General features: G+C 46.9%; 1 protein-coding gene and 1 long non-coding RNA gene across 2 annotated transcripts; one reads left to right on the top strand and one right to left on the bottom strand.

The window, feature by feature from the left end:
- The first annotated feature begins 5,245 nt into the window (after positions 1 to 5,245).
- LOC118228287 lies at positions 5,246 to 6,320 on the top strand. The gene is made up of 3 exons (XR_004765443.1): positions 5,246 to 5,354; positions 5,547 to 5,631; positions 6,174 to 6,320. It is a non-coding gene; the product is annotated as an uncharacterized LOC118228287 (long non-coding RNA).
- A 6,300-nt stretch (positions 6,321 to 12,620) lies between these two features.
- On the bottom strand, positions 12,621 to 23,990 carry LOC118228276. Its single transcript, XM_035419677.1, has 8 exons — positions 23,272 to 23,990; positions 22,950 to 23,038; positions 22,019 to 22,121; positions 21,624 to 21,745; positions 18,246 to 18,384; positions 17,836 to 17,954; positions 14,556 to 14,658; positions 12,621 to 13,957 (listed from the first exon to the last, which is right to left on the bottom strand). The coding sequence occupies exons 1-8, from the start codon at positions 23,540 to 23,542 to the stop codon at positions 12,996 to 12,998; spliced, it is 1,908 nt and encodes a 635-aa protein (XP_035275568.1). The 5' UTR covers positions 23,543 to 23,990; the 3' UTR covers positions 12,621 to 12,995.
- Between the last annotated feature and the right edge of the window lie 74 nt (positions 23,991 to 24,064).

The raw sequence follows: 24,064 nt of genomic DNA, 5'->3' as shown, positions 1-24,064 counted from the left end.
AGAAGTGGGTTGCCGGGTGGTTCATCCGGTAAAGGCACCGTTCTGGCGCATAGGCGAGCCCCACGGTCACAAATCTGGTGCCAGTGCTGACTGACCAGTGGCCCTGTGGGGCATCCCGTGTTGGTGAATGGGCTGCATTTATATAGCGCTTTTATCCAAAGCGCTTTACAATTGATGCCTCTCATTCGCCAGAGCAGTTGGGGGTTAGGTGTCTTGCTCAAGGACACTTCGACATGCCCAGGGCGGGGTTTGAACCGGCAACCCTCCGACTGCCAGACAATCGGTCTTACCTCCTGAGCTATGTCGCCCCCTGGCGAATGTGTTGCCCTGGGACGGGAGTGTTCTGTCGGTTCGAGGGCTCTGTGGCGCTCTGCTCTAGCGACGTCCTCCGGACGATCGATCGGCTGCCTAGCAACCGCTTGCCCAGGGCGCACGTGCGTGTCCCCCTCGGACTGCAGCTGAGCCCTCCTGAGTCAGAGTAAGACCCGCCACCTGCGGCTTTACCGTGCAGGTGCCTGATCCACCAGCGGGGGTCGCTAGAGAGCGAGCAAACGCAGACCCACTCACCGACCGAATCCTCCCATACTCTGGGGGGCGCAATCAGCAATTGCTTGTCGCCCTATGGAGCTGCTCAGACAAGGCTCAGACTCGACCCGGGTCCGTGGGGCTCATCCATGTATACGCGCAGCAGTGGGGATAGAAACTAGTCATTAAATCCAAGTTGGTCATGGTCTGTGTTTGTGTATGGGAGGCCCAGTACCAGTGTCCTGGTTTTACTGCTGTTTCACAACAAATATACAAATATAACAATGTGAAAAATCATTTCACGTTGTTATGTAGCTGTATCAGATCTGAGTGATCACACACAATATATGAGACTTAATACTTACGTTCAAAAACTGAAAAAATGCAATAATTTCATAATGTCTTGTTATTGACTCAAGAAATCATGTTAATTTATATACCCCAATAAAATAAATTAATAGAAATGTGTCTTAAGAAATTGTTTCCGTGAAAACAAACACGTAAGACTGAAGTGGTCACTACCATAGAGAAAGGGACCCTTAATTCCACAAACGCACACATTAGGCACAAAGGTTTTCTTTAAGACACAGACACACTTTTATATAATAACACTCTCCACCCAAAGCACACTTTCAGTGGCCTGATTAAATCCCAAGCTCAACAGACTTGCACACAATACAGTCTCTGAAGAGGCCACCGCAACCCTCTGCAGTGCATTAAACCTGAGGGGGTACTTGAGCTCTTGAGACGGGGCCAAAAGACCTTCTTGGCTACAAGAAAACAGGACGCAAAGAAATTCATCAACTTTTTTCTTGTAATATAAAATATATACATTAAAAAAATAAATCAAAATAAAAAATGAAAACTTAAAACATAATGTTTGAAATAGCGTGTTTTAGTTATTAAAAAGTATCACTTTTAATATGTCAGGGTGGGGAACAGTGCCTCTGCAGTCAGAGCAGCGCTGCAATCTGTGGGGGAAAGCAGCATTTAAGGCTGAATCTGCAGGAGAAGCGTTTCACACTGAACGGGTTCCCTCCTGCTGTGAATGCTCTGGTGTCGTTTAAGATGGCTGACGCGGGTGAAGTTCTTCCCGCAGACCGCGCACGCGAACGGCTTCTCGCCCGTGTGCACGCTCAGGTGCGTCTTCAGGTTGCAGGACTGGCTGAAGCTCTTCCCGCACTGCGCGCAGCTGAACGGTCTCTCTCCCGTGCTAACCCTAACCCTAACCCTAGCCCTAACCCTAGCTCTAAACCTAACCCTAACCCTAACCCTAGCTTTACACCCTAACCTTAACCCTAACCCTAACCGTAACCGTAGCCCTAGCCCTAACCCTAACCCTTCCCCTAACCCTAACCCTAACCCTTGCCCTAACCCTAACCCTAACCCTCACCCTCACCCTAGCCCTAGCCCTAGCCCTAACCCTAACCCTAGCTCTAACCCTAACCCTAACCCTAACCCTAGCTCTAACCCCAACACTAACACTAACACTAACACTAACCCTAACCCTAACCCTAACCCTAACCCTAACCCTAGCTCTAGCCCTAACCCTAACCCTAACCCTAACCCTAGCTCAACCCTAACCCTAGCTCTAACCCTAGCCCTAACCCTAACCCTAGCCCTAACCCCAACCCTAGCTCTAACCCTAACCCTTCCCCTAACTCTAACCCTAACCCTAACCCTAGCTCTAACCCCAACCCTAACCCTAACCCTAACCCTAACCCTAGCCCTAACCCTAACCCTAACCCTAACCCTAACCCTAACCCTCACCCTAGCCCTAGCCCTAGCCCTAGCCCTAGCCCTAACCCTAGCTCTAACCCTAACCCTAACCCTAGCCCTAACCCTTCCCCTAGCTCTAACCCTAACCCTAACCCTAACCCTAGCTCTAACCCCAACACTAACACTAACCCTAACCCTAACCCTAGCTCTAGCCCTAACCCTAACCCTAACCCTAGCTCAACCCTAACCCTAGCTCTAACCCTAGCCCTAACCCTAACCCTAGCCCTAACCCTAACCCTAGCTCTAACCCTAACCCTTCCCCTAACTCTAACCCTAACCCTAACCCTCACCCTAACCCTAACCCTAGCTCTAACCCTAACCCTAACCCTAACCCTAACCCTTCCCCTAGCTCTAACCCTAACCCTAACCCTAACCCTAGCTCTAACCCCAACACTAACCCTAACACTAACACTAACCCTAACCCTAACCCTAACCCTAACCCTAACCCTAGCTCTAGCCCTATCCCTAACCCTAACCCTAACCCTAACCCTAGCTCAACCCTAACCCTAGCTCTAACCCTAGCCCTAACCCTAACCCTAGCCCTAACCCTAACCCTAGCTCTAACCCTAACCCTTCCCCTAACTCTAACCCTAACCCTAACCCTAGCTCTAACCCCAACCCTAACCCTAACCCTAACCCTAACCCTAGCCCTAACCCTAACCCTAACCCTAACCCTAACCCTAACCCTAACCCTCACCCTAGCCCTAGCCCTAGCCCTAGCCCTAGCCCTAGCCCTAACCCTAGCTCTAACCCTAACCCTAACCCTAGCCCTAACCCTTCCCCTAGCTCTAACCCTAACCCTAACCCTAACCCTAGCTCTAACCCCAACACTAACACTAACCCTAACCCTAACCCTAGCTCTAGCCCTAACCCTAACCCTAACCCTAACCCTAACCCTAGCTCAACCCTAACCCTAGCTCTAACCCTAGCCCTAACCCTAACCCTAGCCCTAACCCTAACCCTAGCTCTAACCCTAACCCTTCCCCTAACTCTAACCCTAACCCTAACCCTCACCCTAACCCTAACCCTAGCTCTAACCCTAACCCTAACCCTAACCCTAACCCTTCCCCTAGCTCTAACCCTAACCCTAACCCTAACCCTAGCTCTAACCCCAACACTAACCCTAACCCTAACCCTAGCCCTAACCCTAACCCTTCTCCTAACTCTAACCCTAACCCTAACCCTAACCCTATCCCTAACCCTAGCTCAACCCTAACCCTAGCTCTAACCCTAGCCCTAACCCTAACCCTAGCCCTAACCCTAACCCTAACCCTAACCCTAACCCTACCCCTAACCCTAACCCTACCCCTACCCCTACCCCTACCCCTACCCCTAACCCTAACCCTAACCCTAACCCTAACCCTCGGAAGCGGACGGGAATTCCACTCCGGTCCCCGGTCCTCTCCTCCTGCGGCAGTACCTGCTTGCCTGGGTCAAATGGGTGAGTCTGTCATATTTCCTCTCATCAAACTTCAGATCACTTCAGCATTCTTGGAAATAGCTTTAACTGTGTAGTTTAACTGTAATTCTCACAAATTGCTTGGTGTGTAGAACCAGACGCAATAGGAGTGATATAAAGGCGGGGAAAGTCGCTCTCACTCAAGCAGATGTGCAGTACAGCTTCCTCGCTCTCTGTTTTCCTGCTTTCACATTTCTTCACGTCCTCTGTACTGTTTCTGTGGCCTCTTCTCTGTAAAGAAACACTAAGCCTATGCCAGTGAAATGGATTCAAAATTATCAGAATTGTCAATTATGTCAATATGATTCTGTTAATTTAAATTAGATTCAAATTAATTTATTGCAATTAAGTTGATCTGGGGACTGGTTTCGAGATGGGCTCTTGGCTAGACCCAGGTTTAGAAATGGGCTCTTGGCTAGACTCAGGTTTAGAGATGGGCTTCTTGACTAGACCCAGGTTTAGAGATGGGCTCTTGGCTAGACCCAGGTTTGGAGATGGGCTCTTGACTAGACCCAGGTTTAGAGATGGGCTCTTGACTCAACCCAGGTTTAGAGATGGGCTTTGACTGAACCCAGGTTTAGAGATGGGATAGGAGGGGTTTTGACACAGGTGTGTTGTTATGTTGCAGGTGATGGAGAGTGTGCCGGAGGACTGGTGGCCAGGGTCTGAGCTGTCCTTGTGGCTGACGCTGTACGGACAGTCCTGGAGGTGCTCATTTACCTGGCCTCTAACTGGGAGACGGTCCGCTCCATCAGGAATATGCTCCAGACCATCACCCAGAAGCTGGCCGCTGTAAGTCTTGGTTCTCCAGACTATTGCCCAAAAGCTGGCTACTGTGAGTTTTGGTTCTCCAGATTATTGCCCAGAAGCTGGCCACTGTGAGTCTTGGTCTCAGCATAAGTGATGTTTGCATTTTGGGGCTGCGACAGAACTCAGTGGCTTGCAGCCAGCCCTCCCCTCACATTCAGGCCCTGACAGTCAAATGTTAAATGGTGGCGCACGCAAAAACCACAGCTAACATTTATAAACTCACACTTTAACAAACCAAGCGTAAGCACATCTTCGGAAATAATTTTAAGATCACGTTTAAAATGAAATCCAAGACTTTCGTAAAAGAGGCAGAGGCTATTATTTTATTTTAAAGCATGTTAAAATAAGACCGCATGGACCTCAGGCCATTTTCGTAAAAACCCTTTGGGGGAATGTTGCTCTACTTCTAGTGTTTTCAAACATCATTCCCCCCCCTGCTCACACACACACACACACACACACACACACACACACACGCATACACACACACACACACACACACACACGCATACACACATACGCATACACACACACACACACTCGCATACACACACACACACACGTATACACACACACACACACACACACACACACACACATACACACACACTCGCAGGTAGTGTTACACATGACTGGCAGCTGAGGTTTGATTGTGTCTTTCATATTGGAAGGGTTTTCTTCTGGGTCACTGGGGGCGTGAACGCCCTCTACTGGTGGGTCAGAGGACATCCTCGTCCGAGTAGTGGGACAATTCCACAAGATGTAAAGGTCGTGCTGGAAGGTACGTTGCACCAGAGAGCAGTTCTTAAGACGTTGTGGCTCAATCTGTGGGCTCCTGCTGTTGTTTATAAAAAAAAATTTTAAGGCAAGAAAATGGCATAAAACGGCAGGTGTGTTAGTGGCTGTGGACAGGACTGTCTGCAGGGGGCCTGGATGCAGCCATGATGACAATCACAGCTCCTTCCTCCCGTAGAGAAAATCAGAACTCTGGAACTCCAGGTGGAAACCCTGCAGAGGACGCTAGCCGCTAAGGAACAGGAGCTGACAAATTCACAACCGTAAGTACAACCGCACGGTGAGCTACAACCCACGGTGAGCTACTGTAAGTGTGGAGCAACTTTCCTCATTCAGTCTGGAGGTCTAGACTCAATGGCAGTCTTATGCAGAGAGCTGAAAAGCCAAGTTCACAGGCTACACCTCAGTATTAATATTTAATAATAAAAAACTGAACCCTTCTCTACATAACAGATGGTGGAACTTGTATAACTGTGCCTGTACCTATCTCTTGCTCTTATGGTGTTTGCTTACCATGTGAAAACCCACTTCCAGCTGAAAAAGTATCAGATGCTGGTCTGCTCTTAACCCTTTACAGTGTGAGATCACAAACATGGGATTAGAGCATTCTAATGGTGATGTAACAATCACTGCCGGCAATTGAAAGCAGTGGAGTTCTAGAACACTTGACTTTTGAATTTTGAAAGGAAAAAAAACATTCCAGAAAACGTACCCTTTCAAAGTGTTAAACCGTAGTGCAGCGCTGATAGGCTGATAGGTTGAGAGGGAAGAGCTGAGCTGATTTTGCTGATGTTTTCTGAAGCAGGAATGCGCCTCTCTCGAAGAAGGAGGGAAGTGGCAGACGGAGAAGACGAAAGAAGGGCAGAAACAGAAGGAGCGGTTAAATGGTAACAGTTTACCAGCGCTGCAGCAGTGAGTATGGAGTACAGTGACGTCCCAGGGGATTATGGGATTGCTGACGCAGTGTAGCAGTGAGAGTGGAGTACAGTGATGTCTCAGGGGGATTGTGGGATTGCTGACGCAGTGTAGCAGTGAGTATGGAGTACAGTGACGTCTCAGGGGGATTGTGGGATTGCTTAACGCGGCAGCCGCGTGCTCTCCACCTCCTGCGTTAGCGCGCTCGTGGCCTGTAGGCGCGTCGCGTGGAGATACGCTGGACCCTCGACCCCCCAGGTTCCAGTGCGGCCGTGTGGAGCCGCAGGATCGGCTGCACGTGGACCAGAGGCACGGCTGGTGACTCCATGCTGGGTTTGAAGGGGGCAGAGAGCGGTTCTAGGGTTCTAGGGTTCTAAGGTTCTCATGCCCAGGTTTCTGTCAGGACACAGACGGGGTGGGTCCAGGAGCCAGAGCTGCTCTTTAACTTCTGATTTCTTATGCTGCTGCTTTTATTTCCAAATATTATTTTTAAATGTAGTTCAGCTTCTCTAGCCTACCGTTAGGACCCATATTTGCTCTTGAAGTGAAACTTTTGCTGCCATTTTAGGAGCAGAGAGGGAATTTTCCACAGTTTTGTCTTCCTGCCACGTGGAGCAATTCGGCAATGCAATCTGGCTATTTGGTGTTCTGCAGACAGGAAGTCTCTTTCTTTGTGGTTTTTCGCCCTCTCAAGAGCAAATCCTTCACTGGGGGAATAACTGGGTGCAAACTTCTATAAATCTAACATGTCCTTCACTGCACACAAAATCTGTCTGGGCCAATTACATTACAAATATACGCTAAAATAAATTTACATATTTAAAAAAAGATGCCCCAGAAGTGGGTTGCCGGGTGGTTCATCCGGTAAAGGCACCGTTCTGGCGCATAGGCGGGTCACAAATCTGGGGCATCACGTGTTGGTGAATGGGCTGGTAAATGGACTGCATTTATATAGCGCTTTTATCCAAAGTGCTTTACAATTGATGCCTCTCAATCACCAGAGCATTTAGGGGTTAGGCGTCTTGCTCAGGGACACTTCGACATGCCCAGGGCGGGGTTTGAACCGGCAACCCTCCGACTGCCAGACAATCGGTCTTACCTCCTGAACTATGTCGCCCCCTGGTGAATGTGTTGCCCAGGGGACGGGAGTGATCTGTCGGTTCGAGGGGTCTGTGGCGCTCTGCTCTAGCGACGTCCTCCGGACGATCGATCGGCTGCCTAGCAACCGCTTGCCCAGGGCGCACGTGCGTGTCCCCCTCGGACTGCAGACTGCAGCTGAGCCCTCCTGAGTCAGAGTAAGACCCGCCACCTGCGGCTTTACCGTGCAGGTGCCTGATCCACCAGCGGGGGTCGCTAGAGAGCGAGCAAACGCAGATCCACTTACCGACCGAATCCTCCCATACTCTGGGGGGCGCAATCAGCAATGGCCTGTCGCCCTATGGAGCTGCTCAGACAAGGCTCAGATTCGACCCGGGTCCGTGGGGCTCATCCATGTATACACGCAGCAGTGGGGATAGAAACTAGTTGCTGACGTTTTTTCCGTTTTCAATAAAAGTCATTAAATCCAAGTTGGTCATGGTCTGTGTTTGTGTATGGGAGGCCCAGTACCAGTGTCCTGGTTTTACTGCTGTTTCACAACAAATATACAAATATAACAATGTGAAAAATCGTTTCACGTTGTTATGTAGCTGTATCAGATCTGAGTGATCACACACAATATATGAGACTTAATACTTACGTTCAAAAACTGAAAAAATGCAATAATTTCATAATGTCTTGTTATTGACTCAAGAAATCATGTTAATTTATATACCCCAATAAAATAAATTAATAGAAATGTGTCTTAAGAAATTGTTTCCGTGAAAACAAACACGTAAGACTGAAGTGGTCACTACCACAGAGAAAGGGACCCTTAATTCCACAAACGCACACATTAGGCACAAAGGTTTTCTTTAAGACACAGACACACTTTTATATAATAACACTCTCCACCCAAAGCACACTTTCAGTGGCCTGATTAAATCCCAAGCTCAACAGACTTGCACACAATACAGTCTCTGAAGAGGCCACCGCAACCCTCTGCAGTGCATTAAACCTGAGGGGGTACTTGAGATCTTGAGACAGGGCCGAAAGACCTTCTTGGCTACAAGAAAACAGGACGCAAAGAAATTCATTCACCCTAACTTTTTTCTTGTAATATAAAATATATACATTAAAAAAATAAATCAAAATAAAAAATGAAAACTTAAAACATAATGTTTGAAATAGCATGTTTTAGTTATTAAAAAGTGTCACTTTTAATATGTCAGGGTGGGGAACAGTGCCTCTGCAGTCAGAGCAGCGCTGCAAACTGTGAGGGAAAGCAGCGTTTAAGGCTGAATGTGCAGGAGAAGCGTTTCACACTGAACGGGTCCCCTCCTGCTGTGAATGCTCTGGTGTCGTTTAAGATGGCTGACGCGGGTGAAGTTCTTCCCGCAGACCGCGCAGGCGAACGGCTTCTCGCCCGTGTGCACGCTCAGGTGCGTCTTCAGGTTGCAGGACTGGCTGAAGCTCTTCCCGCACTGCGCGCAGCTGAACGGTCTCTCTCCCGTGTGCACCCTGCGGTGGATCTCCAGCTCCTTCGCCCGGGAGAAGCCCTTGCCGCAGTACTGACAGACGAACTTCCTCTTCCTGTCGGAGGCCCTGTGGTGAGAGCGGGGCGGACCGGAGGCGGGGAAACCGTCGCGGGGCTGAAACGGGCGCGCAGCGGGGCGGTTTCTCTCGCACGCGGCGGTCTGCGCGCGGGAGGGAGACCCGCCGGCTGCCTGCCCCCGCCTTTGGTCTCCATGGCGACCGCGCTGGATACGAGCTGCAGCCCCTGACACGCCATGGAGTGGAGAGAGCGCCACTGCGGCCTCTTCCTCAGGCACAGATTCCTCAAATGGATCCTCCGCTCTCACATCTGAGCATCTGGGCAGGGACACACCACCTCCAGGCACTTCCTCCCAAACAGGAAATGACATCGTCTCTGAGTGAAACGGCAGGCTCTCTGGATCCGTTTCTGTAGAGTAAGACAAGAGGGATCCTCAGTTTAAACCCCCAACACACACAGGTCAAATGCTCACTAAACATATGGCTTGATTCCATTCTGGACTGAAATACAACTGATCCAAAAACAGTTTTATTGGAATTAGGGTGCTAATTGAAGGATATAGAACTGGAATGCAGGGAAATATAACCCGTTCCCATTTACATTACATCAAATTCCCATAACATTGAAAACATAAATTAAGTAAGTTTCTTCAACACTCCCTTTTCTGTTTTTGCCCCAATCTGAAATAAATCTAATTTGAATTTGAAAAATTCAAAAAAAAAAAAAATTACATTGTATGTGTAGGCATTAAGGAGGTCAGTTAAAGGCTATCGCAAACATTTAGGAATGGAATTACTAAGTGTTTGTACATAGTGTGGCATTACTATTTTTGAAAGTATATGAAAGTTAGCTGAAGTTAAATAAATCTTCTACTTCCCCTCATTTCTAATCAAAAGAATTCCAGTTCCTTTCCAAATCAACTCCAGGCCTGGCTGATTGTTACTCACTGTCCCCACTGTTCTCCTCCTCTCTGTGATGCACAGTGTTCCCCAGAACTTCCTCTGGTTTCTCCTCCTTTATATGAAGTGATGTAAGGGATCGCTTCTCCCCGTCTGCAGCCTGTAACACAGAAACGAGCTGATTAACCTGCGTCCCTGTTTATCAGCCTCCAAACATTAACCTGCGTCCCTGTTCATCAGCCTCCAAACACTAACCTGCGTCCCTGTTCATCAGCCTCCAAACACACAGCATCACCAACTTGCCTATGAATAACAGCTGCGCTCACACTAGAATGAGAATTTAATGATGCTTCTCCACATCTGATGTAGAAGAAACAAAATGTAAATTTTAGTAGGAAAATGTGGATTTCATGCGACACGGTTTAAAAAAAATCATCTTTCCTACTGAAATCAAATTTCCATCTGAATCAGCAATAACCTCAGATTGTGGATGAATACTTTGGGGAGTGGCAGTGCCATTTAAGCACCGCATTATGCCAGTGGCACTGGCGCATATCATGGAGGATACCAATGTAGCATGAATTAAACTGCAACAGTATTCCACCTCTTCTATTTTGGGGAACATTTAATTTTAATTTCCACAGCGTTCAACCTCATGGCTGAACATTATTCAACAGCATATTGATGTCGGGGTAGTGGGGGCTGGCAGGATATTGTAAAGTGTAAAATGCATTTGGTCCATACAGCCACAGGAGGGCCCTCCATAGGTTTATGGGAAACAGTTCATTGATTAAAGCTGTAGATTACAAAGTGATCACTAAAACAGCTTCATTAATGCAGTAAGTGCGGCTTTAGAAAGTAACTGTGTTGTGATATCCTTTGGATTAATTCACTCTGTACTATGACTCTACTCAGCACAGTGACTGTAGATCGACTCAGTACGGTGATTGTAAATTTACTCAGTACAGTGACCACAGATTTACTCAGTACAGCAACTGTAAATTTACTTAGTAGAGTGATTGTAGATTTACTCAGTACAGTGAGTGTAGATTCATTCAGTACAGCAACAGTAGATTTACTCAGTACAGTGAGTGTAGATTCATTCAGTACAGCAACTGTAGATTTACTCAGTACAGTGAGTGTAGATTCATTCAGTACAGCAACAGTAGATTTACTCAGTACAGCGACTATAGTGGTGCAGTGCATAGCTCTTTAAATCAAACAGGTCAACGAGTGTGGCTCAAGGGAATCTTTATTTTAGATTATATTTCATTAAAACTCATCTTTAAAAATGGTCCACCACAATAAACGTCAATGTATGGAAATCAAAGATGATAATACTTGTATTTTAAAAAAAACATCAAAAAAATAAAATAAAATAAAGAACGAACTAGATTTCTCTTTTTCTCCCGTTCTGGAATGTAAAATTGTGTCATTGGCCCCATGTTGCCGCAGCATCAGTTCAATTCACCCTGCCGACCACACTTTCCTCTTAGCACACAATCCGCCAGCACGGCTGTGCAGAGGAGCACACCTCATGTGCAGCTGGGGGATGACCAGAAGAGGGCGGTGGTGTGCAATGCACCAGTCATTCCCATAGACCACTGATCTTCAGTCCTTCAGTCCTGGAGGACCGCAGGATCGGCTGGTTTTTGTTGTTACTCAGCACACCTTGCCTGGTTTCTTGGGTCAGAACTGCCAGCTGATATTAAGGCGAAAACAAAAATCAGCAGACCACCAGGATCAGGACTGAAGATCATGGTAAATGGTAAAATGGACTGGATTTATATATAGCGCTTTTATCCAAAGTGCTTTACAATTGATGCCTCTCAATCACCAGGGCATTTAGGGGTTAGGTGTCTTGCTCAGGGACACTTCGACATGCCCAGGGCGGGGATCGAACTGGCAACCTCCTGAGCAATGTCGCCCCAGTATATCATTGCCATAGATTATAATCTCCTCAGGGTAAGGCTAAAACAAATAATGCTCTGGCCCGCAAGATCGCCAACCAGTCGGCACTGGCACAGTCCAAGTTCCACACACTGAAACAGTGCCTTAACAGATACCAGACCATGGGGCCCATCCACACACTAGAACAGAGCCTTAACAGACACAAGACCATGGGGCCCATGCACACACTGGAACAGAGCCTTAACAGATACCAGACCATGGGGCCCACCCACACACTGGAACAGAGCCTTAACAGATACCAGACCATGGGGCCCATCCGCACACTGGAACAGAGCCTTAACAGATACCAGACCATGGGGCCCATCCGCACACTGGAACAGAGCCTTAACAGATACCAGACCATGGGGCCCATCCACACACTGGAACAGAGCCTTAACAGGTACCAGACCATGTGGCCCATCCATACACTGGAACAGAGCCTTAACAGATACCAGACCATGAGGCCCATCCATACACTGGAACAAAGCCTTAACAGATAGCAGACCATGGGGCCCATCCGCACACTGGAACAGAGCCTTAACAGATACCAGGCCATGGGGCCATCCACACACTGGAACAGAGCCTTAACAGATACCAGACCATGGGGCCCACCCACACACTGGAACAGAGCCTTAACAGATACCAGACCATGGGGCCCATCCGCACACTGGAACAGAGCCTTAACAGATACCAGACCATGGGGCCCATCCACACACTGGAACAGAGCCTTAACAGATACTAGACTCTCAGCACGCTATGAATCAAATATTGTGATTATTCTAAAGTGATTGCGAATGTTTCATATGACAGTTATTGCATTTCATCTCACATTTTATGTACAAGGACATGATCAAAATGACCGTTTAAATCAGTTTTTATTCCATGTAGCGTCCTAAAGACATGCTATAAATAACACAATCACAATAATACAATTAATCATGCAGGTGACCGCGGCTTTCACATGACACACATACGCTGAATTTTGCATGTGACGTATGTTTATTTCGGAACACGGTTGTCATAGACACGGCTTACTCGACCCTGAGAAACACATTTCCATAGACGTGTCGGTTTGACAATGGAAGGGCAGATTTGGAATCAGGTGATGTTAATAAAATGCAATTAAACGTGTAAAAACAGAATTATGCATACGTGCTGCAAAGGTCGCACAGAACGAACAGTCTACAGGTGTGCAAGTTTCCCTCCCCTCATCAGTCCTAACGGAAGAGCCTCATCTCCCGCTAAGCACGTCAGGATGGTCTCTCTGCTCGTGCGTTCTGAGGTTCTGTATGGAGGCAAACATTCTCCCACAGGACGTACACCTGAACGGCTTCTCTCCCGTGTGGACCCTCAGATGCTTTTTGAGATTGCCTGCCTCAGCAAAACACCGCCCACAAATGGTGCATCTGTATGGTTTCTCCCCGGTGTGAACTCTCTGGTGTATCTCAACCTTTTTCGGACGATTGAAAGCCTTCCCGCAGTATGTACAAATGAACAGTTTCTCCCGCCTGCCCGCTCTGTGCGTACCGATGCCCCTCGGCGGTGATACTTCATCATGGAAGGGCACGCGAGCGTTCACATCAGACACCAGCATGTGTGCCGCGTCAGTGCCGTCTCTCACCGATATTTGGGCAAATGGGGGACACACGTCAACACTTCCTGGGATCGCTTCCATTCTCTCCCTCTCTCCTCTGTGATATCTGTGCTGCGATACAATATTTCTGGAAATTGCTTCTTCAGTCCATGCGGAGTGCATCTCAGCCTCCTCTTCAGTCGATGCAGAGTCTATCATTACAGCCTCTGGCTTAAGATCTAGAGACCCCAATGACAGACCACTGGCAGCACCTTTCCCTGTGGGAGGAAGTGACTGCAGCCCTGAGTGAATGGACAGGCTCTCAGAGCTGCTTTCTGTAGCATAAGAGCAGGAGGGAACATCAGCCTCTGTTTCACCAGCCCCCTGTGTACACAGAGTCCTCAGTTGACTAGTTCTCTCACACATTAAGTACTCAGGACAGGAAGTGTGAAGTCTTCCTGCGCTCTGTTCACATCCTGTGTGCTGAAGCGTCTCTGCTCTCTCTGTCTCTCCCTTAAGAGGAGACTCCAGTCCACTGACCTCCCAAACGCAGGGCCTGGTCTCTCTGTGCATCAGGGGCGGAGCCTGTCCCAAACCGTCAGAGCCTGAGTCCACCAATCCTGGAGAGGGGGCGGAGCAAACAGTTATTCAGAACAAGGACCCAGCTTCAGCAGTTAAAGCTGCATGCAGCCACATCACCACGCTTCTGCCCCCAGGGGCTTTAATTTCCTACACTTCTGCCCCCAGGGGCTTTAATTTCCTACGCTTCTGCCCCCAGGGGCTTTAATTTTTTACACTTCTGCCCCAGGGGCTTTAGGAGATAAACTGATTACCTGTGAGCTACATAATGGCAGGTATCAACACTGGACATTCAAAAAAATCTACTCTGTAAATCTCGTTGGGCAGTAGCCCTTACTATTTTCTGTCAGTTTTTAAGTTTCTGGAATATTACAGTGTAAACTCAATAAGAGTTTCCACTGAAAGGATCTACAGGAGTGTTTACAAATTGTTTACCAGCATCTATCAGGCTAAAGCATTTACAAAGATGCATTTTATGCATGTCCAGTGTATGTTTGTGTGTATGAGTGCAAGCACTTAACACAAACATATGTTTGTTTCATACATAAGCTGGTTTACTTTGCTATATCCTATTACACAACTCCCGGTGACAACCCCCCCCCACCCCCACCCCCGCCCCCGCCCCAATACTGCACTTACTCTCCTGTCTGGTGTTCATCTCTCTCTGTGGGTCTCGGTCCTCTTCCAGCTTCTCCTCCTTTATCAGAAGCGATTCAGCCCTTCCCTCCTCCATGTCTGCACACTGCAACAGAGGATTGAGATCATGGGTGCATATCCTACTTCATCCACAGTCAGCCACACACACACACACACACACGCACGCACACATGCACTCGCACACAGCATCAGTATTTGTAACACATGGCAGGATTTCTGAAAAAATCCTGGGGTTAATTAATACGCCCACCACACTTCCATAATTTACACACCAGATCCGTGTCAACTCTGTCAAGTCAGTCAATTTATGCATTGTGGGGGGAAAGTCTCAAATGTCCTTACATTTTAAGATGCTTTTTCAATTAAATAAATAGAATATTCATTCATTTCCTGAACTGGCAGAATCAGAAATGGAATTTATCTTCACTCAGGCTCACACCCGACATTCATTCTTGAGGGCTAAAGATAATGGTGAACTGTGGCAGGAAAGGAAGATATTCCACAGCAAATACAACCCACTGCGATTTTATTCTGTTAGGGATTGTTAGCACCCCTACACCAGCATCAGCCTCCTGCACTACCTACAACATAATAAAGGTCACCCATGCATTTACCCTCCATCCTCCTTCATCACTACACATTCACACTAATCCTGCAGCTAACTAACAAAAGAACTGCGAGAGCCAAGTTTGTCAGGCAAACAACGCTTTTAAAAAACTAGAGGGGAAAATGAACCTGACGTGACAAAAACAACCAGTGAAGCACCGCCACCTAGTGGAACACAAGCACAGAAAAAATAATTTCCACAGTCAGCAGCAGCGGCATCAGGGCTGCCCTGTGAAGGATTGCACGGAGTCCCACACTTTCAGCCACAACTCGCCAGAGCCGTAAAGAAGCCCTTTACATGAGAGACTCCTACGGCCAGCAGACAGTGAGTATACGGTGAGTGTGCAGTGAGTATACGGTGAGTATACGGTGAGTATATGCAGAGTATGCGGTGAGTATGCAGTGAGTATACGGTGAGTATGCAGTGAGTATACGGTGAGTATATGCGGAGCATATGGTGAGTATATGGTGAGTAAATGGTGAGTATACAGTGAGTATACGGTGAGTATGCAGTTAGTATATGCGTAGCATACGGTGAGTATACAGTGAGCATACGGTGAGTATATGTAGAGTATGCGGTGAGTATGCAGTGAGTATACAGTGAGTATATGCAGAGTATGCGGTGAGTATGCAGTGAGTATACGGTGAGTATGCAGTGAGTATACGGTGAGTATATACAGGGTATATGGTGAGAATGCAGTGAGTATACGGTGAGTATATGCGGAGCATATGGTGAGTATATGGTGAGTAAACGGTGAGTATACGGTGAGTATGCAGTTAGTATATGCGTAGCATACGGTGAGTATATGGTGAGTATGCAGTGAGTATACGGTGAGTATATGAGGAGTATACGGTGAGTTTACAGTGAATATGCTGTGACTATGTGGTGAGCATGCGGTGAGTATATGGTGAGTATGCAGTGAGTATATGCGGAGAATATGGTAAGTATACGGTAAGTATTGTATCTTACTGGACCTGTGTTTAGTAGTTGTCTATGACCATGAAATGCACTTTTTGTACGTCGCTTTGGATAAAAGCATCTGCCAAATAAATGTAATGTAATGAGTATGCAGTGAGTATGTGCGGAGTATACGGTGAGCATATGGTGAGGATACGGTGAGTACACAGTGAATATGCTGTGAGTATGCGGTGAGTATATTAGTATATGGTGAGTACCACCACCACATATAATAACTGCCATGCGCTCTCGAGACCCCGCATTCTGACAAAGCCGTCGTTCTAATTCAAATGTTCCCCATCAAACAAACCAGCTGATTTCAGCCACTGGGAGGGGATATACTGTAGCATGAGGGACCGTTTCAGTCACTGGAAGGGGATATACTGTAGCATGAGGGACCGTGATGTTTTGGGGTTTTTTTGGAAATAAACTTGCCTGGTTAAACTTTTTTTTTCTTTCTTTTTCACAGCAGAGATAAGAAGTGTTAAGAAGAACAAACCACAGGCATGCTCCTTTTTCCATTAAATACAAAATAAGAAAGATTTAATCTTTTTTTTTACAAAAATCCAGGGATGCAAAGCTTTTACAAAGATGAACACAGCCATTGTCAGTTTAAAAGTACAGAGAAGCTTTAAAATTTCCATTTAATGTCTTGTACAACATAAGCAGGTCATTGCTAAGAAGTCTTTCTTGTTTTTGAGTTGAACCATGGCCTTGTGATGCCAACAAACCCTGTAAACCGAATTTGGAGGTGGGTGTGATTATTCTCCTCTAATTCTTAATTAACGAGGTGACTACGTTTCAAGAAAACCTCCCTGAAGAGTGTCCATCTAAGAAATCTCAGTTCACCCATAAGCAGGACGGAGATGTCACGTGCCCCTCTCAGCCAATCGTGCGCAAGCTGGGCCACTGTCACGGACACCTCCACTCCGGTTAAGTTTAAACGGTGGTGAGACCCCCAGCAGGCCGTCTGGCTCAGCACAGGTCCCTGTGGAGACGCCTCTGGTGCCTCTTTAGGTTACTGGGATGGGAGAAACTGTCGCCGCAGGCGGTACAGCCGAACGGTTTCTCTCCCGTGTGAACGTTCCGGTGCGCCTTCAGGTTGCCGTACTGAGTGAAGCGCTTTCCGCACTGAGGGCAAATGAAGGGCTTCTCCCCCGTGTGGATTCGGTAGTGGGCCTTCAGATTGGTCGGGCCTCCGAAACACTTCCCGCAGAACTTGCAAACGTTTAGCTTCTTCCTGGCAGCGAACCGGTGAGCCTTCCTGAGAGACGCGAGGGTCTGCGGCGGGCTCCCGCGAGCTACGCTACGAAGCGCCAACGCCTCCCTCCACCCTTCCTCTCTGCAGCCGCGTTGGCTGCTAGCCACGCCCAACGCGGCGGCCCCCTCGCTGCACGCCAACGGCGCCTCAGTCACCTCTTCTACCGGCTCAGAGTCCGTTAGCACGACCTCCGCCTTCACATCGGAAAGCCCTGAGGAGGACACGCCGCTTCCAGAGCAACACGGATCCACTGTCTCTGCCACAGCGCCCCCTTGTGTACAGTAGGACCCCAGCTGGCCTGGTCTTTCAAACATGACAAACTCAGAGTCCAGGCTGCTCAGTCCTCCTGGCCTGTGTTCAGCTCCTCTGTGTTGGAGTCTCTCGGTAACACTACTACACTCTGGCTCTGTTTTGAGGACGGTGTCCGGTCCACTGACCTCCCAAAGGCTGCTCGGGGCGCTGTGCTCAGTGAGGTCCTCCAGGGGGCGCTCCGGCGCTGTCTGCTGGTTCAGGGCGGGAACTCTTCCCCCGACAGCGCCTCCCCGCTCCACAGCTCCTGGAAGCAAAAAGGGGGAGGAGGGTTAAGGGTAAATACAATTAAAGATAAAAGCGGTTATTGTGACCAGCTAGCGGCATAGCATCACAGCTGCTAACAGCGCAATGCTGCAGCAGAACCTGTGAGGTGTCTGACACGAAAAAAGCTGGGACAACTGAATGCCCCTTTGCATTAAAGCACAATGGCAGTGCCACACGCTTGGGAGTTAACCTGGCAACCTCTGAGTTACAAGCCCAGTTTCCTACCTACTATACAACACAGGTGAATTCAGCGCCTCAAGGTTTCACGCACCTGAAGCTCTTCCAGTAGGAAAGGCGCCGCCCTCTGCGTTCCTCCGCCCCGTCCGTGGGTTTCGCCTCCGGAGGCTCTCCTCCGGCCCCTCCTCCTTTATGAGAAGCGCTTCAGTCCCTCCCTCCTCCATGTCTGTGCACTGTAACAGAGGAGCGCGGAGATCAGTCTGACTGCACGCTGGTTCACCCACGCTTCAGACACACCCTGGGTACCAGGCCTTCCAGCTTGAACTGAACCACAGCTTTAAAAAACATTTACAAACACTGGCATTACTCAACATAATGCAATGCTGTTGTAGTGACAGTCAGCAGAATCCTAAGTATGTTTGGGGGGGGGGGGGGGTAAAACATAGGTGATATCATCATTTTATGCCTTCAAAGGAATAACACGATACAGCCCCATCTTGAGTTCATACTTTTCCACTGCAAGCAGAAATAATCCGGCCTTGTTCGTACGATAAACAGACCCTGGTGCCACTAGGATGCAGAATTTGGTGGGTAACACAAACCACTCGCAAACTAACATGTCGGAAAAGTGTCTCTCCTTTACAGTTCTCAGTTTTATGACAAGAAATCACAAATTACTAAAGCCGTGAACACAAGCATGAAAGGACGAAATAACTACAGCACTTGACATAGCGCAAAGCATGTCATACTGACAGCACACATCTCTGAACTTTGCAATACCATCAGAAACCCAGGAGGAAACAAAGAGGATTCAGGATAAAAAGGCAATATAATTCAACCCAGACAAAAATGACCAATTTGGCCATAATGTTATCAAATTAATGTTGGCTCAATATTGGAACAGTACTGAAACTTTAAAATGCATTCGATCCATGCAACTGCCTTGGTGGTTGGTTCTCAGTATTATATGGGAAACACAACTCCTTGATTAAAGCTGTACACACCGTGTGAGCAAAGTGATCTCTATGGGGACTCATTAACACAGAGAGTGGGGAGGAATGCCTCTATATGTCCAGCAGCTTCTACAGCAGTGAACCTCTGTACCAGCAGTGACTCCAATTTACACAGTACAGCGACTCTATGTTTCTATATTTACAGAGTATGGTGACTATAGACTTGCCAGGTAAAGTGAGTGCAGGTTTACTCAGCACAGCAATTGCACACTCACATAGTACAGAAAGTGTAAATTTACTTCGTACAATGACTGTACATTTCCTCAGTACAGGGACTACATTTACAGAGTATGCCAACTGTAGATTGTCTTAGTGCAGTGAATGTAGATTCACTAAGTACAGCGACTGTAACTTACTCAGTACAGAGACTAGATTTACTCAGTACAGTGACTGTAAATTTGCTCAGTACTCCGACTGTAAATTTACAAAATACAGCGACAGTAGATTCACTAAATAGTGACTGCAGAGGCTCTGTACAGAGGTTCTTAAATGAAGCAGCTCAAGTCTGGTACAAACAAATATGCTTTATCCATTTTGGATAAAACTTTTATTACAGTTTCGGGAAACTTTCAATACAACTTTTGCACAACAACATCCATACAGGTAATTTTCTTTAAATCCAAGCCTCAAGATCTTCTCAGCTTGGCAAACACACCTTAAAACCACATTTTTGACAAACTTTGAGTCTTCTTTCCAGCCTGTTTTTTTTTTTTTTTTTTTTTTTTTTGTGGAAAAATTAATATGGACTGTTTTTATGTTCAAGAGAGTGTGAAATCCCAGAATCCCCCATTTTCAAAATGTCACTCAAGGGATGGGCAAAGGCCAATATAACAGCGTTAAGTCCGAGTGCAGCCAGGCAATGCATCAGTGCCAAATGAGAACTAAGCAGCGGTTTCTTAACCTGGCAAGTTCACTTCCGGGTGCGCACCGAAACGTGGACACCTCACAGTCAGTCTTAAGCCAGGCTGCTCCCATTTTGTGGATCCATCGCCAAAGCTTCGTCACAGATGGCTTGGAAAGTGCCTGTTCTGCATCTGTAGTAGTCTTTCAGATGCAGGTCACTGCATTCCCCTTCAGGTAGCCACGCCCTTTTTCCCATTTGTACGTTCCCATAACGAACAAGAAGTGATCTTTATAGCTGAACATTGACTGGCTTGAGACTTGGGACATTTAAAACTACGATAATACTATTTTTTGACAACATGTACAGGTGCTTATTAATTTAACCGTGGTACTGTAAATTTACACGCTTCTTCAAAACTAACAACATCATCACATTTCATTTTCAAGGTTCTAATATAAGTTACTAAGAGAGCATTTTTTAAAATGCAGTTTATTTTTGTAAAAAAGAAAAAAAAAAAAGGCATGTACATGTCTTGGTCTGCATGTCAAACAGAAAACGCAACTCCAGAGAAGGAATAAAGAATTTCAATTGGAATCAAGACTCATCTTAAATAAAATACACACAAAAGACACTACAGTCTAAAGGTGTGTATGTTAGGGCAGACTTATACATATGGAAGATTCACTGAAGATGCCCCCAAACCCCCCAGAAATCTAAACTAAGAAACTCATCTTCCACTGCTCACAGCAGGATGGTTTCTCTGCTGGTGCGTTTTGAGGTTTCGTATCCAGGCAAATCTCTTCCCACAGAGTGTGCAGCTGAACGGTTTCTCTCCCGTGTGAACCCTCTGGTGTTTTTTAAGATTACCCGATTCAGCAAACCACTTTCCGCAAAGTGTACATCTGAACGGTTTCTCTCCGGTGTGAACTCTCTGGTGTATCTCAACCTTTTTCGGACGATTGAAAGCCTTCCCGCAGTATGTACAAATGAACAGTTTCTCCCGTCTGCCCACTCTGTGCGTACCGATGCCCTTCGGCGGTGATATTTCATCATGGAAGGGCACGCGAGTGTTCACATCAGACCTCAGCACATGTGCTGTGTCAGTGCCGTCTCTCACCGATATTTGGGCAAATGGGGGACACACGTCAGCACTTCCTGGGATCACTTCCATTCTCTCCCTCTCTCCTCTGTGATATCTGTGCTGCGATACAATATTTCTGGAAATTGCTTCTTCAGTCCATGCGGAGTGCATCTCAGCCTCCTCTTCAGTCGATGCAGAGTCTATCATTACAGCCTCTGGCTTAAGATCTAGAGACCCCAATGACAGACCACTGGCAGCACCTTTCCCTGTGGGAGGAAGTGACTGCAGCCCTGAGTGAATGGACAGGCTCTCAGAGCTGCTTTCTGTAGCATAAGAGCAGGAGGGAACATCAGCCTCTGTTTCACCAGCCCCCTGTGTACACAGAGTCCTCAGTTGACTAGTTCTCTCACACATTAAGTACTCAGGACAGGAAGTGTGAAGTCTTCCTGCGCTCTGTTCACATCCTGTGTGCTGAAGCGTCTCGGCTCTCTCTGTCTCTGGCTCAGTTTTAAGGGCAGACTCCAGGCCACTGACCTCCCAAACAGCGCGTCTGGTCCTGTGCTGCTCAGTGAGCTCCTCTGTGTGATTCGCTGCTTTATTCTGCGTTTCCTCAACGGGACGTTTTTCCCTGCTGCCTGCCCTCCACTCCACCGCTCCTGGAGGGAAATGAGAAGCAATATTTATTACACACACATTACACACTGTTTAAAACACCACCGATGGCTAATAACACCATATAAAAAGGCCTTTTTGGTATTTTGAATTAGTCATTTCCTAATGATGCACAGTTGGAAAGACATTAACTATTCCTATGAAAATAAACACAGATTAATATTGTGTACAAAAATATATGTTGAAAAACTGGTAGGCACAACTTTGATGATCCAGATTTAGTTTGGTGGCAATGTGACCGGATTTTCTCAACTTACTCTCCTCCCTGGAGTTCATCGCTCTCTGGGGGTCTCTGTCCTCTTCGGATCTCTCCTCCTTTATCAGAAGAGATTCAGTCATTTCCTCCTCCACGTCTGCACACTGCAACAGAAGAGCAGAGCAATCAATGCGAGCAGACACCACTTCTCCAAGGTATGCCTTGTTTGGTCATGAATAAATAGGAAAAAATCACATTCAAAACCTCTCAATAGGAGTAAATGCATGACAGCCAACTTGACCACAAAGGATGCAGTAATTTGCTCAGTGTTGGGTAAGGTGGTCACTGTGAACTCGTGCACTGTAGCTAAACAAGAAGATGCGCTTTAGCGTTTCTAAAAATGCATTAGCAATGTCAAACACAATCTGAGACGTGCAGCAAAGTCATAGCATATTCTATTCATTCTGTTTTATAAAATGTGACCGTAGGTGTTTCAATCCGGTGTTTAAACCATCTAACAGCGACTTTAATTGAACACTACCATTAATTACATGATACATATTCTAGTTTCTCTTTGTGAAATCCTTGTGTTAGTTTTAAGTTCCAATTAATCTGGTTTATATTCATATCCGCCCATCTCAAAGTTGGAGGACCGAAACCGTTCATTATAATTCGCAAGACCAGCGACGTTTCCTACCACGAATGAATGCACGTGACCAGCGGTCACAACTTAAGTGATGTATACCTATGACAATGAAAGCACCAACATACCCTACTCTGTAGCCGGACAGGCGAAGGCACTCAAAATACATGTATAGGTTACGTCAAATGATATTGTTTCCACAATAATAACCGCTTGAAAATATTGCAAATGACATCTTAACTCAAACATGGGAGGGACATAGCTACCAGTTCGCTAAAAAATACTATCAAGTCTTCTTCACTGCTGATTTTAAGGCAGAGTATCACGTAGGTGCTGTAGTCGCACTGACCTCGTCTCTCTCAACGACAGCCTGCGTTGGTGCGTGGTCTTCATCCACAACCATAATTTCCCCATCTCTCCTCTGTGTGGCTGAAGGCCCTGCAAAGAACCCAGGAAAATGGCTGTCTGGACATAACTGGCAACTTAAAAGCGGTCATGTTCAGTATTTCAGGGTTTTGACTAAAAATATGTAACGATGCTAGTTAGCTAACCGATTAGCATCGGTCACAAAACTGAAAACAAGTTACTGCTACACGTTCTGAAGACTCAGAACATGACCAAACTACGATGCGAACGGCCAGAACAACACATTAACGGTTTGGTGTCGTTACCGGTAACTGTTCTTCTGGTTTTTTCGAAACACTGAACTCCAAGAGGGCGAGAATTTACGGAGTTCCTCTCTGTACATCCCCGGGCGATCCGGAGCTCCAGCATCTGCAGTTTCCTCTTTAAGGCTTTGTTCTCTTTCTGGCTTTGGGACATTTCCAAGCGTAAAACCGCATATCCATCGTCCACAAGTTTGCAGATCTCTGCCACGGCCGCGTTCGCTAGCACCTCCATGATGGAAGCGATCTGTGTATGGAACGCAACACAATTCGACATTGCAGCAGTTAGCTTGCACTCCCCGGACGAAGATATATAGTATCCTAGGGAGGAATCTTTGCTTCACAATGTCTGGAAAGGTAAATTTTCCAAACATTAAAATTAGTAATTTGGTCGCTGTTGTTGCTGTGTTTCGCCGAGTTAGCTTTTTATTTCCGCACTGCTGTGAACAACGGCAGAGATACTAGTGAAACGAGATTGCAATCCCACCTTAATTATTTGAACAAAACATTGTCACGTGGCTCTCCAAGATGGCGTCGAACAGTTCAGTGCGAGCTAAAGGCACACAAACGGCATATCTATTAATCCGCGTATGTGTGAGGGAATTAATTTGCTCAAAGGTTACGGCTGTGGGCATGTTTTCACTTAAATTTGATCGTTACACTGAGATATTAGATTATAATGTTACAGCACTGTTTCACTATGCAGACGTTCGCTTAATGGCGCCATTTTATGTGAGATTGGACTCTCTTATAAAACGTTCTTCTTCTTTAGTTTTGTTTTCCAGCAGCTGTAACACTG

Source organism: Anguilla anguilla, chromosome 5 (genome assembly GCF_013347855.1).
Source record: "Anguilla anguilla isolate fAngAng1 chromosome 5, fAngAng1.pri, whole genome shotgun sequence".
NCBI classification, from domain to species: Eukaryota; Metazoa; Chordata; class Actinopteri; order Anguilliformes; family Anguillidae; genus Anguilla; species Anguilla anguilla.
Note: the sequence above shows the minus strand (reverse complement) of the source record. Positions and strands in the feature narration are given on the sequence as shown.